At 40.6% G+C, this 13126-nt stretch overlaps 2 protein-coding genes across 3 annotated transcripts in view; one reads left to right on the top strand and one right to left on the bottom strand.

The window, feature by feature from the left end:
* The window catches only part of TMEM161B (transmembrane protein 161B), a 196350-nt gene extending 191744 nt beyond the window's left edge, over nucleotides 1-4606 (top strand). The window contains exon 13 of the mRNA XM_085873710.1: nucleotides 4587-4606. Within this exon, the coding sequence (XP_085729836.1) occupies nucleotides 4587-4591 (5 nt within the window). The 3' untranslated portion in view covers nucleotides 4592-4606. The remainder of the gene's footprint in view (nucleotides 1-4586) is intronic.
* Nucleotides 1-13126, bottom strand: part of LOC147030036 (SHC-transforming protein 1-like) — a 61446-nt gene that overhangs the window by 38799 nt on the left and 9521 nt on the right. For both annotated transcript variants that reach the window (XM_085873706.1, XM_085873707.1), the window contains exons 4-8: nucleotides 5395-5458; nucleotides 3444-3563; nucleotides 3106-3159; nucleotides 459-510; nucleotides 99-222 (exon numbers count right to left, since the gene is read on the bottom strand). In XM_085873706.1, coding sequence (XP_085729832.1) covers nucleotides 99-222; nucleotides 459-510; nucleotides 3106-3159; nucleotides 3444-3563; nucleotides 5395-5458 — 414 coding nt within the window. The remainder of the gene's footprint in view (nucleotides 1-98; nucleotides 223-458; nucleotides 511-3105; nucleotides 3160-3443; nucleotides 3564-5394; nucleotides 5459-13126) is intronic.

Genomic DNA, 13126 nt, shown 5'->3' with positions numbered 1-13126 from the left:
CTATTCTTAAGCAAATTGCAGGTGGTGTGCAAGGTGGAATTTGCACAAAAACATCAGAAAATAATGTTTATTGCAATTCTCAGCAATGTCTTTCCTACCTTTCTCTGGTGGTGGAAACTTGTGAGCCTTGAATGAAGTACCTAAATCGTAGCTCAAAGGCCTGGCCGATGGTGCCTATAACCTGCTGAGCAATCCGTTCACCACACTCCAAAACGTGGCAAGCTGGGTGTTATTGCAAGAAAAACAATCTACTACTTCAAAGGTACATTGATGGGACACACTGAGGAACACAGAAAATGTGTCCACAATACAAAGAAATAGAAAACTTCACAGTAATAGGACACTTTTTTTTAAGGTTGTAATTGGGCATCAAGCAAAATGAAGATGGTGTAAAAGTACTTCTGACTATGTTGCTGTGTTGCATCGTTTTCTTAAACGTGTTTCAAACACTTGTGTACCTCGTTGGTTTTGACGATCTTTGGCAACATAAGCAACAAAGTCTGCCATGTCCTGCACAAATCATCACGACAGTCAGGTGGTTTATTACTTGCTTTTTATCAACTTCCTTAATGATGTGTATTACCACCAAAATACTGGAGAATTCTTTAATATTCTGTATGTATTATTTGTATCTATTATATCGATATATATATTATACTAAATGTATCATTTGTACAAATAAGGAAACCTACATATTGTTGTGGGAATGACTTCTAAGGGGTAACTTTTCAGAGTGTAGCAGTAGTTATTTCCCATATTGCATGCATTAGCATAAGCATGAGTTAACTTAAATGTGATATAGAATATGCGTCATTTTATGTGTAGAAAGCTGCTGTCTTCTCTTCCCTAATGTGTCTAAAACCACCATCCCTTCATACACTTTTTAATGGTCTCACCTTTGTAACATGTCATAAATGTGTCTGTTTAAGCGTCTGACAGGCCATCGGCACAAGTTTAGGTGGGAGAAGTCTCCCCCCATCATCCCAATCACCCCAATCACCATCCAATTGGTCCCACCCCAGCTAACACCATCTGGAGGAAAGGTCAGAAGGATGCCCCACCCCTAAACTGGGCCCCTGAACCAGTCGCCGGCCGAGTGGGGAAGGGCCATTGACGTCACAGCTGTGAGGTGGGGGGGGGCTATAAATAGGGCTGATGAGATCAGTGGGGTGTGAGAAGTGTCCTGAGCTTATGAGGGAAGCTGCGCATGAACCGCAAAGGGGCTCCTCCCCAAACCAATGCAGCTCCAGCCCCCAGGCCATGCCCACCCTCTGCTGTAAGACCAGGCTCAGGCAATGGCACAAACTGTTTACCAACCGGGAGGTGCCTCAATTGGGAATTTATTGTATCCTGCCAGATGCAGCCCGGGTATTTCAGTCTTGTCATTTCAACTCGACTTTACTGCTGTGGTATGTGTGCCTTAAGGACTTAGGTAATTAAGGAACTGCCTTTTGTTTCTGGATTTGGGGCACGTAGATGCGTAAAGGGATAATTATCCCTTCACTTTTTGAAAACAATGGGGGGGGAGGGGGGGATATTGTCATGGCTCTGTATGTCTATCTGTCTGTCCATCACGCTATCTCCTAAACGGTTGGGCAGAAATTCACCAAACTTGGTTGTTATGATCACCACTTGACAAGAAGGTGCAATAGCAGTATCATTTTGACCCTACCCCCTGGGTCAGGGTAAAAAGATTAAATACTGAAAAATGCAATTACTGGCACATATTCAAACATTTTTCAATGAAACTTTGTTTCTGCAATCAACATTGCGAGATACATGAAACATGTGACGATTGTTTTGAATTTGACCCTGGTTAATGTCCCAACTGGTGGGAACTTAAGGTCACAGGAGTCAAAACGGGGAAAAAAGCTTTTAACTCAAAATTTGTTATTGGGTCATTCCTGGTGGAACTTTTTGCCACCTTTCAACTTTGCTTAAGGTGGGAAGCATGGGGATTTGCAATGGCATGCCATCAACTTTGCTCTAGTTATTATTGTATTGCTTCTTCATTTGTATTCCCCTCTTTTAGTCAAACACATTATAAAAAACCACTTGGTCTCTGGGTGATTTGAGTCTCTGATCACTCGTTTTAGTTATATGCCTTCATTAAAGGACAGATTGGGTTCAGGCGATTAGCGCCCAGTATGAGACCATGCCTGCACCTGCGACTCCACTCGGTCACCATTGGAGAACGGGCACACAGTACCGATCAGCGTAATGCATCGATTGTCGCAGCAGTTCCATTGAAGGACGGTATCATGGCAGACAGGCCGTGATCCAACTCAGAACAGTAAAAAATCAATCGGCCATCGCGACCGTTTGTCGAGATTCGAACCAGACAACTGGACGAACCCGATGGCTTTAACAATATTATGCATGCAAAATGGTGATATTTTCAACTCTCCTAACTCCCCTACCTATTCCCTCTTTTTCCCTCTCCCCTCCCACCTCGTTACTGTTTAATTTGCTTGCCCTCTCTGTACTCTCTATCTTCCCCTCTTCCTTAATGCTCCTCCCCTTCCATAGCATCCCCCCCCCCAGTAGATATGTAACATTCAGACAGGTTTTTGTAATCCATTAACAGAAAACCTTTACAGCAATTAACTACAAATAACACAATTGATCCACTCCAGAAAACATCTCAAGTCCAAACAGCACCTTTTCTAGGTTAGGCGAGCAACTCCTATAATTGTCTTTCGTGTCTATCGGGTGAGGTATCTTCAGTAACACAAACTACTAATAGATTTAAATTTTATAAATGTCGTGCTCAAAAGATTTGAGATTTGAGATCTGCCATTGTCTAATGCTCATCAATCTATTGTTCTCAACATCTGAAATACCTGAATGTCATCACTTACCCAGGTATGTCATTACAAATCAGGATTAATTTTCAGACCCCGTGTTTCAAATTTATAACCTTGCACATCACATCACATGTATATTTATACTTGCATATCATTTATAACCATTTTGTGCTGCAAAAATTACTAAAACTTGCATATCACATCACGTGACACTTTGATATGTCATCACAAGACACTTCACAAAATGCATCACATGGCACATGTCTTATACTTTTTTGTGAGTGATAATTTTACTTACCACGTCCCCACCAGATGCAAATGAAACTGACTGCATGTGATGGCTCGCAATAATCTGCAAAGACAAATTTACTGAAAGACTTCTCACAGCCCCTGAAAAACTCGGCTGTGTTGACTCAAGTGTGTTTATCATGAAGATCTTATTTGATTGTGTCACGATGGGATCTTTTAATAATTTTACAATGTTGAAGGAAACCTGTTTTTTGCTAATTATTTGTGACAGAGCAATATATCTCAGTGTAAGTCAGTAATTGTTGGTACAGCTGAATGGAAATGAAGAATAAAAGAAAGGCGATTTGCACTACTCATATAGTGGATGAGAACGAGGAAGCAAGTCACCTGTTTACTTTCGAAGGCCGATAAGCTGACACTCGAGAGGCTGATGAGAAGCGTAGCACTGCGGCCGGAAAAACGAAGGCTCGTGTGGCCGAGTACACCCAACAGCACCTTGCATGGAGGCTGAAATAACAAGGCAATGGTGGTAGATATTGCATAATATGTGAAAGCAACAGCTTGTCAAAAAAAAAAAATTAAAACAATACCGAACAAACTTCTATTAGTTTCACCTTCATAACCATTGCTCACTTTAACAAACATGATTTGGTTATTAGTTATTCTATTTTTTGTACTAAATATTATGATATGGATGAATCTATTTAATATTTGTTCCCTCACTCCCACTCCCTTTAAATTATCCACCATGATCAATAAGGAGAGAAGCAAAGTCAAAACGAAGGGGCCATCTACCTTGTACTGTATTTATTACATGATGTAAGGAGGGACGGAGTGGATTCAAGGCAGTAGGTACAATGGGTGGTGGGGTGGGGGGGGGGAGAGGAGAGGATGAAGGGTGGGGATGGGTGGGTGCATTGCAATTACAGTACACAAATAAATTATGATCTTCAATATATGTCAACATTTAATTTGTCTAACTTTCCCCGAATCACAACCCTAATTTGTATTCCGATGAAATGTCAATTCCTGTATTTAAGAAGCTATTCGGTTTGTTTTAAGCTTAACTTGTTTAATTTAATCCATCAATATTTACTTTTATTTCATACACTGACCCCATTCTTACAATGACATAAGTTTCACTTAACTTCGATGTGCTTAAAAATTGATGTGTACATTTTATGTTAACAATGGTCATGCAGCTGTCTTGTATCTCCCTTCACCTTTCCCAAATCATGACAACACACACCTCCATAGATTTAGGCATTTATTTGGGAATTTCTGAAAGTCATCTCTCTGTACAGGGGAGGGTGGTTACTTCACAGTTGAAGCTAGTGGATGACGAGCACTTATTTTTAATCCATCGACACAAAGTTCAGTAGAAAACGAAAGATGAAATTTATTTTTAACCAAGGAATCATTAAAAAGTGAAAAGGTGTGTGTGTGTGTGTGTGTGTGTGTGTGTGTGTGTGTGTGTGTGTGTGTGTGTGTGTGTTTTTTTGATGAATCACCTTGCCTGTGAAACACCAGGATGAAAGTTTGCAGCTGGGCCAAGATTCGAATCCAGGCGATACAGCTTCGAGGCAAGTGTGTGTACCTCAAGACCATCTTGTCAGACCGGTGTGTGTATTAGTGCAAAGTTTGCCAGATTGCATCTTGTTTACACTGTGCATGTTTCACATTTTAATTGCAATTTAGTGCCGTTGTATTCTATATGGAATGTGTGTGCAGAGGTTTTTCAATCAGATGTAGATGAGTGAAAGCTTTTATTTCATTTTTTCCCCCCCATAAAAGATCATTGATCAAATTACCAACTAATCTAGTACTTGCTTCACTCCGTTATTGTAAACAAAATGCTTTTTGTTTGGCCTAAACTTTAATTGTATGCTCTAGCAGTGTGATATTAAATCGTGGAGAAAGAGTTCCATTCATTACGCGCTGCGTTAGTTTGGACTGGTGCGTATTTGGTGTGTACAAGAGGGTCGGAGGAGTATGAGTAGGTATATATTCGCAAACATAATAAATACTTGGCCCCTTTTACATACTACTTCGAATCTCATCTAGTAAAACAAAAAAAAAACCTTCAAGGAAATGAAGTTCATCTTTTGCTTTGGGGCACTCACATAATGAGATTTTCTAATCCTTCCTGAATTCTTGACACAACGTTCAGGGCAGAACAATATGTCAACTGGAGATGCTTGTGGACAGATGGTACTCTTATAACTTCTCAAGGTGGGGGGAAAAAATCTGTTATTGCCTAACTGTGGTAACAAAGATAGCTTAATCACACACAGGATATATTATGGTGCAGTAAAAAAACAAAAAAACACGCAATTACCTTTTTCTTTGTGTGCAATGGCTGTGTACCACAGATTGTGTCACACACACGAGTGATGGCCTCCCTGTGGGACAAAATTGGATGAAAGTTCTCACAAAGTTCTTCCACAACAGCAAAGTGGAACTCGTATTGTGCTGATGTTTTGGGGCTTTTTTTGTTGAACAAATAAATAACGGTTGAAGAAAATCAATATGCTCTATTACCTGGGCAGTAATTGGTATAAGTGCCTCTACAGTCCACACCATTTACTCCTGGATTCGATTCCTGGTGAAAACTAATCCGATTGAAAACTGCAATTGCAGTGCCAGCAAAAGCGATTCATGGAGGAGCATGCTGTTGATCAAAGGGGTCATTGAACAACCTGGATTTGTGGATGTGTGGATTTTAAAGATTTTCTGGTAGTTTTCATAAGACCCTGCTGAAATTGCAAACTTTATACAAGGTTTGAGAATGAACGCCTTTAGGGCTGTTTGCATATTAGGTATGCTTGAGAGGAAAGGAGAAAATTGAGAAAAATAAAGTCAGAGGGTTTGGGGAGAAGAAAGAAAGATTTTGGGAAAGTAAGGTCAATGGGTAAAAAAAAAGAAATGCACACTGTCAAACTAAAAGCCATGGTACACTTCTTGAGTTGTGAAAATCTGAAGACCTCATCAACAGGCAGTTGTGTCGGGGAACAGTCCCATTACTCAGATTGAGAGCATCGCGTCCCAAAAGAGGGAGCTAATGGAATTCTGATGAGCAATGATGATTGGCTGTCTCAGAGTAGATAAGACGCCTAGCTATGTCAAGACAATTTAAACCCTCATCACCATCTAAATCAACCGTGGAAGACACCAGTATAAGACTACAGGCAACTCCATTCCTGACTATCAGGTATCACCTCGAAGGGGTGTGAGAATCCTGCTTTCATCTATCTATAATTCCAGGTGTGTGTGTGTGTGTGTGTGTGTGTGTGTGTGTGTGTGTGTGTGTGTGTGTGTGTGTGTGTGTGTGTGTGTGTGTGTGTGTGTGTGTGTGTGTGTGTGTGTGTGAGTGACCGCTGTTTCTTGACAACCACTGGTCCGATCTAATTGAAACTTGCCAGGTATATTTCTGGGGACCTGAGGATGTGCCTTTTCAAGGTTTGATATTAATCGGACAAGTGCTTCCCAAGTTATGGCCATTTATTTACCAACCAATGACAGGACACGTTGCTGCGTAGGCGTGGCCGATGGGAAGAGAACCTCAGTCACGTTTGCCATTACAGGTTTTTTCTCTTCTCTTCTCTTTGTGTTTTTCCTTGCGAAAAGGCAAAATACATTAGCGCTAATTGAATAATTGGCCATTAAAACGAATAATTTATCAAATCGTTGGCAGATCCAGCAGCCTCCGCATTCTTGCCCTGGACGAGGAAACAAAGAAGCGCCGGTTCCTCAGCAATGTTGTTTATGAAGAGGTGCTAACGAGATAAAGGTGTGTACATGGAGACAATTTTTATTATTATTTATTTGTTGAAAAAAAATTGTTCCGAAAATAATTAATCAAAAAAAGTGCACAACTTTTTTTTGTTTCCAATTGTCAAAACGGTGTGGCCTTTGGACGTGTTAAGGAATTCAGCTCTACTCAACATGCTTGCCAACGAAATACATCTCAATTTGGTGGTATGTTTTGCAAACTATTTTTTTTTAAACTATTTTCAAACTAAAACAATTCGAACATGGAATACCTAATGACACTGTACTTTCAGGTCTCCTACAAATCCTACCCTGTCGCCTCACCATGGCATAGGAGTGGCAATAGTCAATGGCAGCGAATGTCATGGCTAGCAAAGACAGGAAGGTAAACTTGATTTTAATTAACTCTCTGTGTGTAAGTATCACAGCAGTTGTTACTTCAAGGAAAGCGATAATTTGTGGAATGATGTGAACATTCCGTACGGGCACGCACTACTTCTGGATAGTGATGGTGTGACGCAGCGAACGGATGTCCCTCGGGCCTTGAAATGTGGCCACAGATTTAGCTGAGCAACTTGTCCAACTACACACTGTTCAATTCTGATAGCAGGGTTTGTGACTTGCTGGAATGTCAATTCCAGGCTCAACAAAAACCCACAAAACCTGAAAACTAGGGCGAGCGTGTGAAGAATGGCAGAGAATCCTACCTCCAACTTATCAAAAATTGGAGCGGATGTTAAAGTTAGGGTCCATGTCCAGAGACACTACATTTTAATCTTAAAATATTTTTAAAGCATTAAAAAATTCGATATTACAAAAAAAAAATCAAACCTATGGCTTGTTATGCAATGTCAATTAAATTTTGTGTGTCCAATCGCTTTTTGTTGGACAGTATTTATAAAGAAAGATGTGGTGTGCTTGGCCAACAAGGGGTATGCTGACCAAACGAAAGCTTCATTTCCAGTTGATAAATTATCAATGAAGCATCACCAACTTTCTCGCTCAAATGGTTTGTATCATCTTGCGTCAACAGAACTTTGGATCGATATCATTAGTTATTACAGGGCTATCAAATGTCTTATCAAGTGTGTATAATTACATTATGATGCAACACAGTATACATTATTGCTGAAGAGATATTGCTCTGGAAGTATGGAAGTAAAAAATATTGATTTTATCATACTACTGTATTCATTTGCAATTAGTCACTGGCTTTTGATACAAATACAAACTATATTATGGATCCTAGGCATCAAAAAGCTACGTCGATTGAACAAACAGTTTCAAATGGAGCACCTACCTGCCATTAGAGCATTTAAATTGCATCGGATTTGGAAATAAATTTGAATTGTTGCTTGCAGTTTGCCAGCTTGATGACAGAAGACGCCATTTACATTTTTTTGCTTTCTCCATGTCGACCCCGTTTAGAATCACATTCAGGCATGGGCAACTTGCTAGTCAAACCAATTTTGAGGTAAACTGAAAAGTTTCCTCAATATACGAGTCGATAATAATACATACCTACAACTACAAATCTGTTATTGTACTTGTGTATGTATTTAACAGGTTCGGGGAAACTAAGCCCCGAGTCCAAGTCATGAGGTCTTGAGTCTGAGTAAGAGTCCCTGATCTGTTTTCTGCCGTCTATTTTCCAATATTGCTCCCTCTGCTTTCTCAGTCCTGCAACCATCCCTATATCTACTCGAGGAAGCACGCTTTCTTCCATGAACCCCCTCCTGGTTAAAATTCCAAAATCCAGGCTGACTGCACACCGAAACTCCTCTGTTCCTCATTTATCCTGTCCATGGAACTGCCTTCCAAAGGCCGTTCTTTCCCATTCTTCCCTCCAGGGCTTCAAGTATGCAGTGGACTGCCACCTCATGTCACTATCCATCTTGATCCATGATGTTTATTCCCCCTATTCACTCTTCCTAACCCAACACTCTCACTTGCAGGTTTCAGTGTTTTCTCTCGTCCTCTTTCCTTTTCTTGTTCATTCATTCCCTTGCTACTTGTACCAAATTGTTTCCCCATTTCCCCCACTCAGTTAACTCTACCTCTTCCATGAGCCTCGCTCTTGTAGAAAACAAACAAACAATAAAGCATCAACACAGAATAATGTCGAGCAAAATGACCCCCCCCCTCTTTTTCCACACTTTACATTACCTCCTCAGTTGGACTAATCAGCATTCTGACCGTCTACAATCGAGACCAAAGGGCTCTTTATTTAGCGGCATAGTTCAGTATGCTGTACTCAACTGAAGGACTGAGCAGAATGTTTCGACAGGGTTCGGCATCTAGCCACAACTTTATCAAGTGCAGTATTTCAAAGTGGAAAGTTGTCAGATGGTACTTCCAGTCTTTCTTTAATTATTGAATGTGCTGTTCATTTATATTAAGATCTGTCTACGGTACTGTACTGGATTTACCATATTACACTAAAATGCAAATTCATTTCATTTCTATGATCAAAATCTAAATACACTGCCGAAGAGGCAAATTGGGCTGATCACATGTTGTGCCTTATGACCTCTTACAGTGTTTTCTGAAATCTCAAACAGGTTCCAAACAGCAAAGTAGGCCATGGTAAACAGTGATCAATCTGTCTTATTATTTCTTCAATAAGAACACATTGTGGCTTAAACTTTACACTCGCACAGAGTGCTTTATGACTTGATTGTTGATAATACCAGCAAGTTGCTCATGCCCAGGATTGGTTGGAGGCAGTGCTGGATGGGAATAAATAATGAAAAGCAACTCAACAATTTAATTGGAGTAAACCGAGCAGGTTCAAAAACTAACCTGTACAGGTTTTATCGGGAACTTTGCGTAACGGTGACTTTTTCCTCCGACAAGGTTGGCCGCATGATTTGCATTTTATTCTTGTGCCAGAGGATTTGGCCATAGAAGCAGGTTCACTTCTTAAACCAAACTAGCAAGTTGCCCATGCCCACATGGGATTCTAAACAGGGTGGGGAAGGAGCCTGGAAAAATGCAAATGGTGTCTCATGCCATTAAGCCAGCAAGCTGGGAGCAACAATTCACATTTATTGCCACATCTAATGCAATATAAATGCTCTAATGAGGGAGAGGTGCTCCATTTGAAACTGTTTGTTCAATATATGTAGCTTTTTGATGCCTCGGGTCCATAATAAAAAAATTGTATTGGTGTCAAAACCAGTGACCAATTGTTAATTAATAGTGGGTTTATGGACTGACAGTGTTTAGACACCTTGCAGCAACTTTTGGGAGTTGATTGTACATTGTGTCTCCTGGCAAAGGTGGATAATGTGAACTTGTGGAATGATTAAGAAAAGCAACATTGTTAACTGTTCTGGAGCTGGAAATATGAGGAGTCAAAAAGTTTTTGTTCTCACCATGAAGGCAATCACAGAAAAAATTGCAACACATGTTAATGTTTTTGGTTTCCAATCAGTGTCCCACAATATTTTGATGCGGAAGGTGTTTCCTGAAGTTATTGGAATGGGAAGTCTTGTTTTTGACCCTGAAACCGCTTGAAAAGGGGAAAAGTTCTTGACCACCTCGAGTGCAGTCATGCCTATTCAAAAGTTACCAGGAAGTCTTCCTTGTCCACAAGCACGAAATACACGAAAATAAATTCTCACAAGAGCTTACTTTTGTTAAGAGGGGAAAAAAACTTACAAGCGCTTACTTGGCACTTCCGGTTCGGGGATTTTGTCTACGTGTTGGTCAAATCTGCAGCTGCCACTTCCACTTCAATAAAGTGAAATTTCAAGAACCGGATTTGTCGTGTTTTTGTGTTATATCTTTGTCCCTTTGTTGCTATTTGTTTTCATCCAATTTTCCTTGTTAAATTGGATCTTGTGCTGTGATTGTCAAATTCGTTTTAGTGTTCTTCCTGTGAAACTTTTATGTCCCTTTTGGCTCCATATTCCTCATTTTCCTTCTTTCTTCTTCCCAAATATTATACTTCCAACTCAATGTTATCCTATTTCCCCTCCTCACTTCAAATATATATTTTTTTAACGACAACGGCACTCGGTAGAGAGCATACCTCTGCCAGGCTAAACAATTTACGTTTTGTATCTAACTTATTGGCCGGATCTGCATCCAGACCTGATCCAAAATCTAATCGGCTTATTCTTGTCACCGACCCAACCCATCCACTAAGTTTCATCCGAATTCGTCCATAACGTTTTGAAATATGCTATTTATCGTTTTTGGCTCTATCTCTCAATGGTGAAGAATCACTTTAAAAACAATAAATTCTCGTATCTGAATCTAGATCTTCACCAAAATCAATTCAATTCGTCCTTATCACACACCCAACCTGTTCACCAAGTTTTGTCCGAATACATCCATAACTTTTTGAGATATCGTGCTCACAGACAAACAGGGGTGAAAACATATCCTCTATGCACCTTTGGTGGCGGACATAAAAATTATTTTTTTTTTTACTCCACAAAGATCTCATTCCACTTGAATTTCTTTCTGCCTGTACTTTGTGCACTCATTCCTTTTTTCCCCCTTTTCTCAATATCTCCCAACTGAATCTTCATTGAATATAAACTCTTCTTCGTTTAAAAGCATTGTAAAATGCTTCACTGTCCTTATTTCTGCACCTGGAATTCCCCATGTTTTGTTCTTTTTCACCAGTATCTATTCTTTTTCTTCTTCTTCACAAAGATTATTTTCCAAAACTCTGTCAGCCCAGCGCTTGGACAACCAACCCTCCTCCCCCACTTGCATCACCACCTTTCTTCATGCCTTCCACAAAAATTCTTACCTCCAATCCCATGATCTTCATCTCCTTTTGTTAAATTTGGGAATTTGGAATCAGTCTCCCTCTACTTCATGTTCCCTCTTTCCACTTTCCCCCTTACGCCAACCCTTAAATGCTCCCCTTCACAAAATCCACTCAAACCTTTCCTCATACCCTTACCCAATCGAACCTTCCCCATCACCCTTATGCTGCCCCTGCAAAGCCCCCCCATCTTGCACCCTCGCAATACCTCCTCCCCTATCCCTAACTGTGTGAACCTCAAACATCTAAGATTCCAAGGTCTCTGTTTCATCCTGACATCTCTCAATCCAGGCCATTGCCAATAAACCAGACATCATCTGTTTAACAGAATCCTTCCTCCCACAGGAGTCCCAGACTCGATTGTGTGTCTCTCCGGCTATTGTCTCCTCCGATTTGATATGCCTGAACCCCACCCAGGCAATGGAGTTGTACTTTACATAAAGAACTCATGGAATGAACTCAAGAACTTTTGTAATGTTCAAACACTTCACTTTTAATTTCTCACTGCCCTTGTACTGACCTTGCACCCCCCAACCTCAGGCATACATTTGTCTTCAACTTCCTCTTCGCTCCCACCTCTTATTTGTCTTTGTGTTGTAACATCCTCCAAACAGTGACGACTCCATCTACATCTCTCTCTCTCAGACAACATGGATTAACTTTTAATCACTTATCCCAACTCTCTCTTCCTCTTATGTGGTGATTTCAATTGTCACCATGCAAATTGGCTAGGTGTTGGTACCTCTCTCATCACTCATAGCACTTCAGCAAAGGACTTCTGTTACTCCATGGGACTGACTCAATCTGTGAACTTTCTGTCCAACCCAGATTTCTCCCAATGGCAAATCCTCCTTTCTGAATTGGTGATGACAAACTTCCCTGCAAATGTCTCCTGCTCTTTCTCTGCTCCAATTGGTTCAGCTAATGACATGCTTGTGAGAGTCAACATATTTCTGACAATTATTGAAGAGCTGACTCAGCAAGTCTGGTAGTTCACTCAGGTGGATTATCTGGGACTGCAAACAACCATTTCACTTCAGGACTGGTCTCCCATATCTACTACCACTGATATTAACTCAGCTGAGGAATTATTCAATAGAAACCTCTTCTCTCTTATGCACAGATTCATCCAATCTCTTCTTCACTTATCCTACCCTTCTCCTGCCCAAGGTACTCTGAATCCTGTGGTGAGGCAATTGCTCTGAAATAACTTGCCTTCTCTTCCTGGAAAGTAAACCCAACCAAAGGCAATCTCAGCTCATTCCACAAAGCCCACAAGTGTGTGTCCACTCTCAGAAGAGCTAGAAAACAACATGTCCAACCTCAAGATTGAACTTACAAACTTGTCTCCCTCCTATAAAACCTCATGGCACCTTGTAAGTCTGTTTCTGAAGTAAGCACCTCTTCCATCCCTTCCCTCTCTTCAAATGGCACCACAGCCGACTCCACTGGCGAGAAGGCCAAATGCCTCAATTCTGTGTTTGCTTCCAAATGTCGTGTCCCTAACCCCTCA

This window comes from Eptatretus burgeri, chromosome 3, assembly GCF_056783735.1.
Source record: "Eptatretus burgeri isolate ZD-2024b chromosome 3, Ebu_testis_v1, whole genome shotgun sequence".
NCBI classification, from domain to species: domain Eukaryota; kingdom Metazoa; phylum Chordata; class Myxini; order Myxiniformes; family Myxinidae; genus Eptatretus; species Eptatretus burgeri.
The sequence above is the reverse complement of the archived record's forward strand: the minus strand, read 5'-3'. Positions and strand labels throughout refer to the sequence as shown.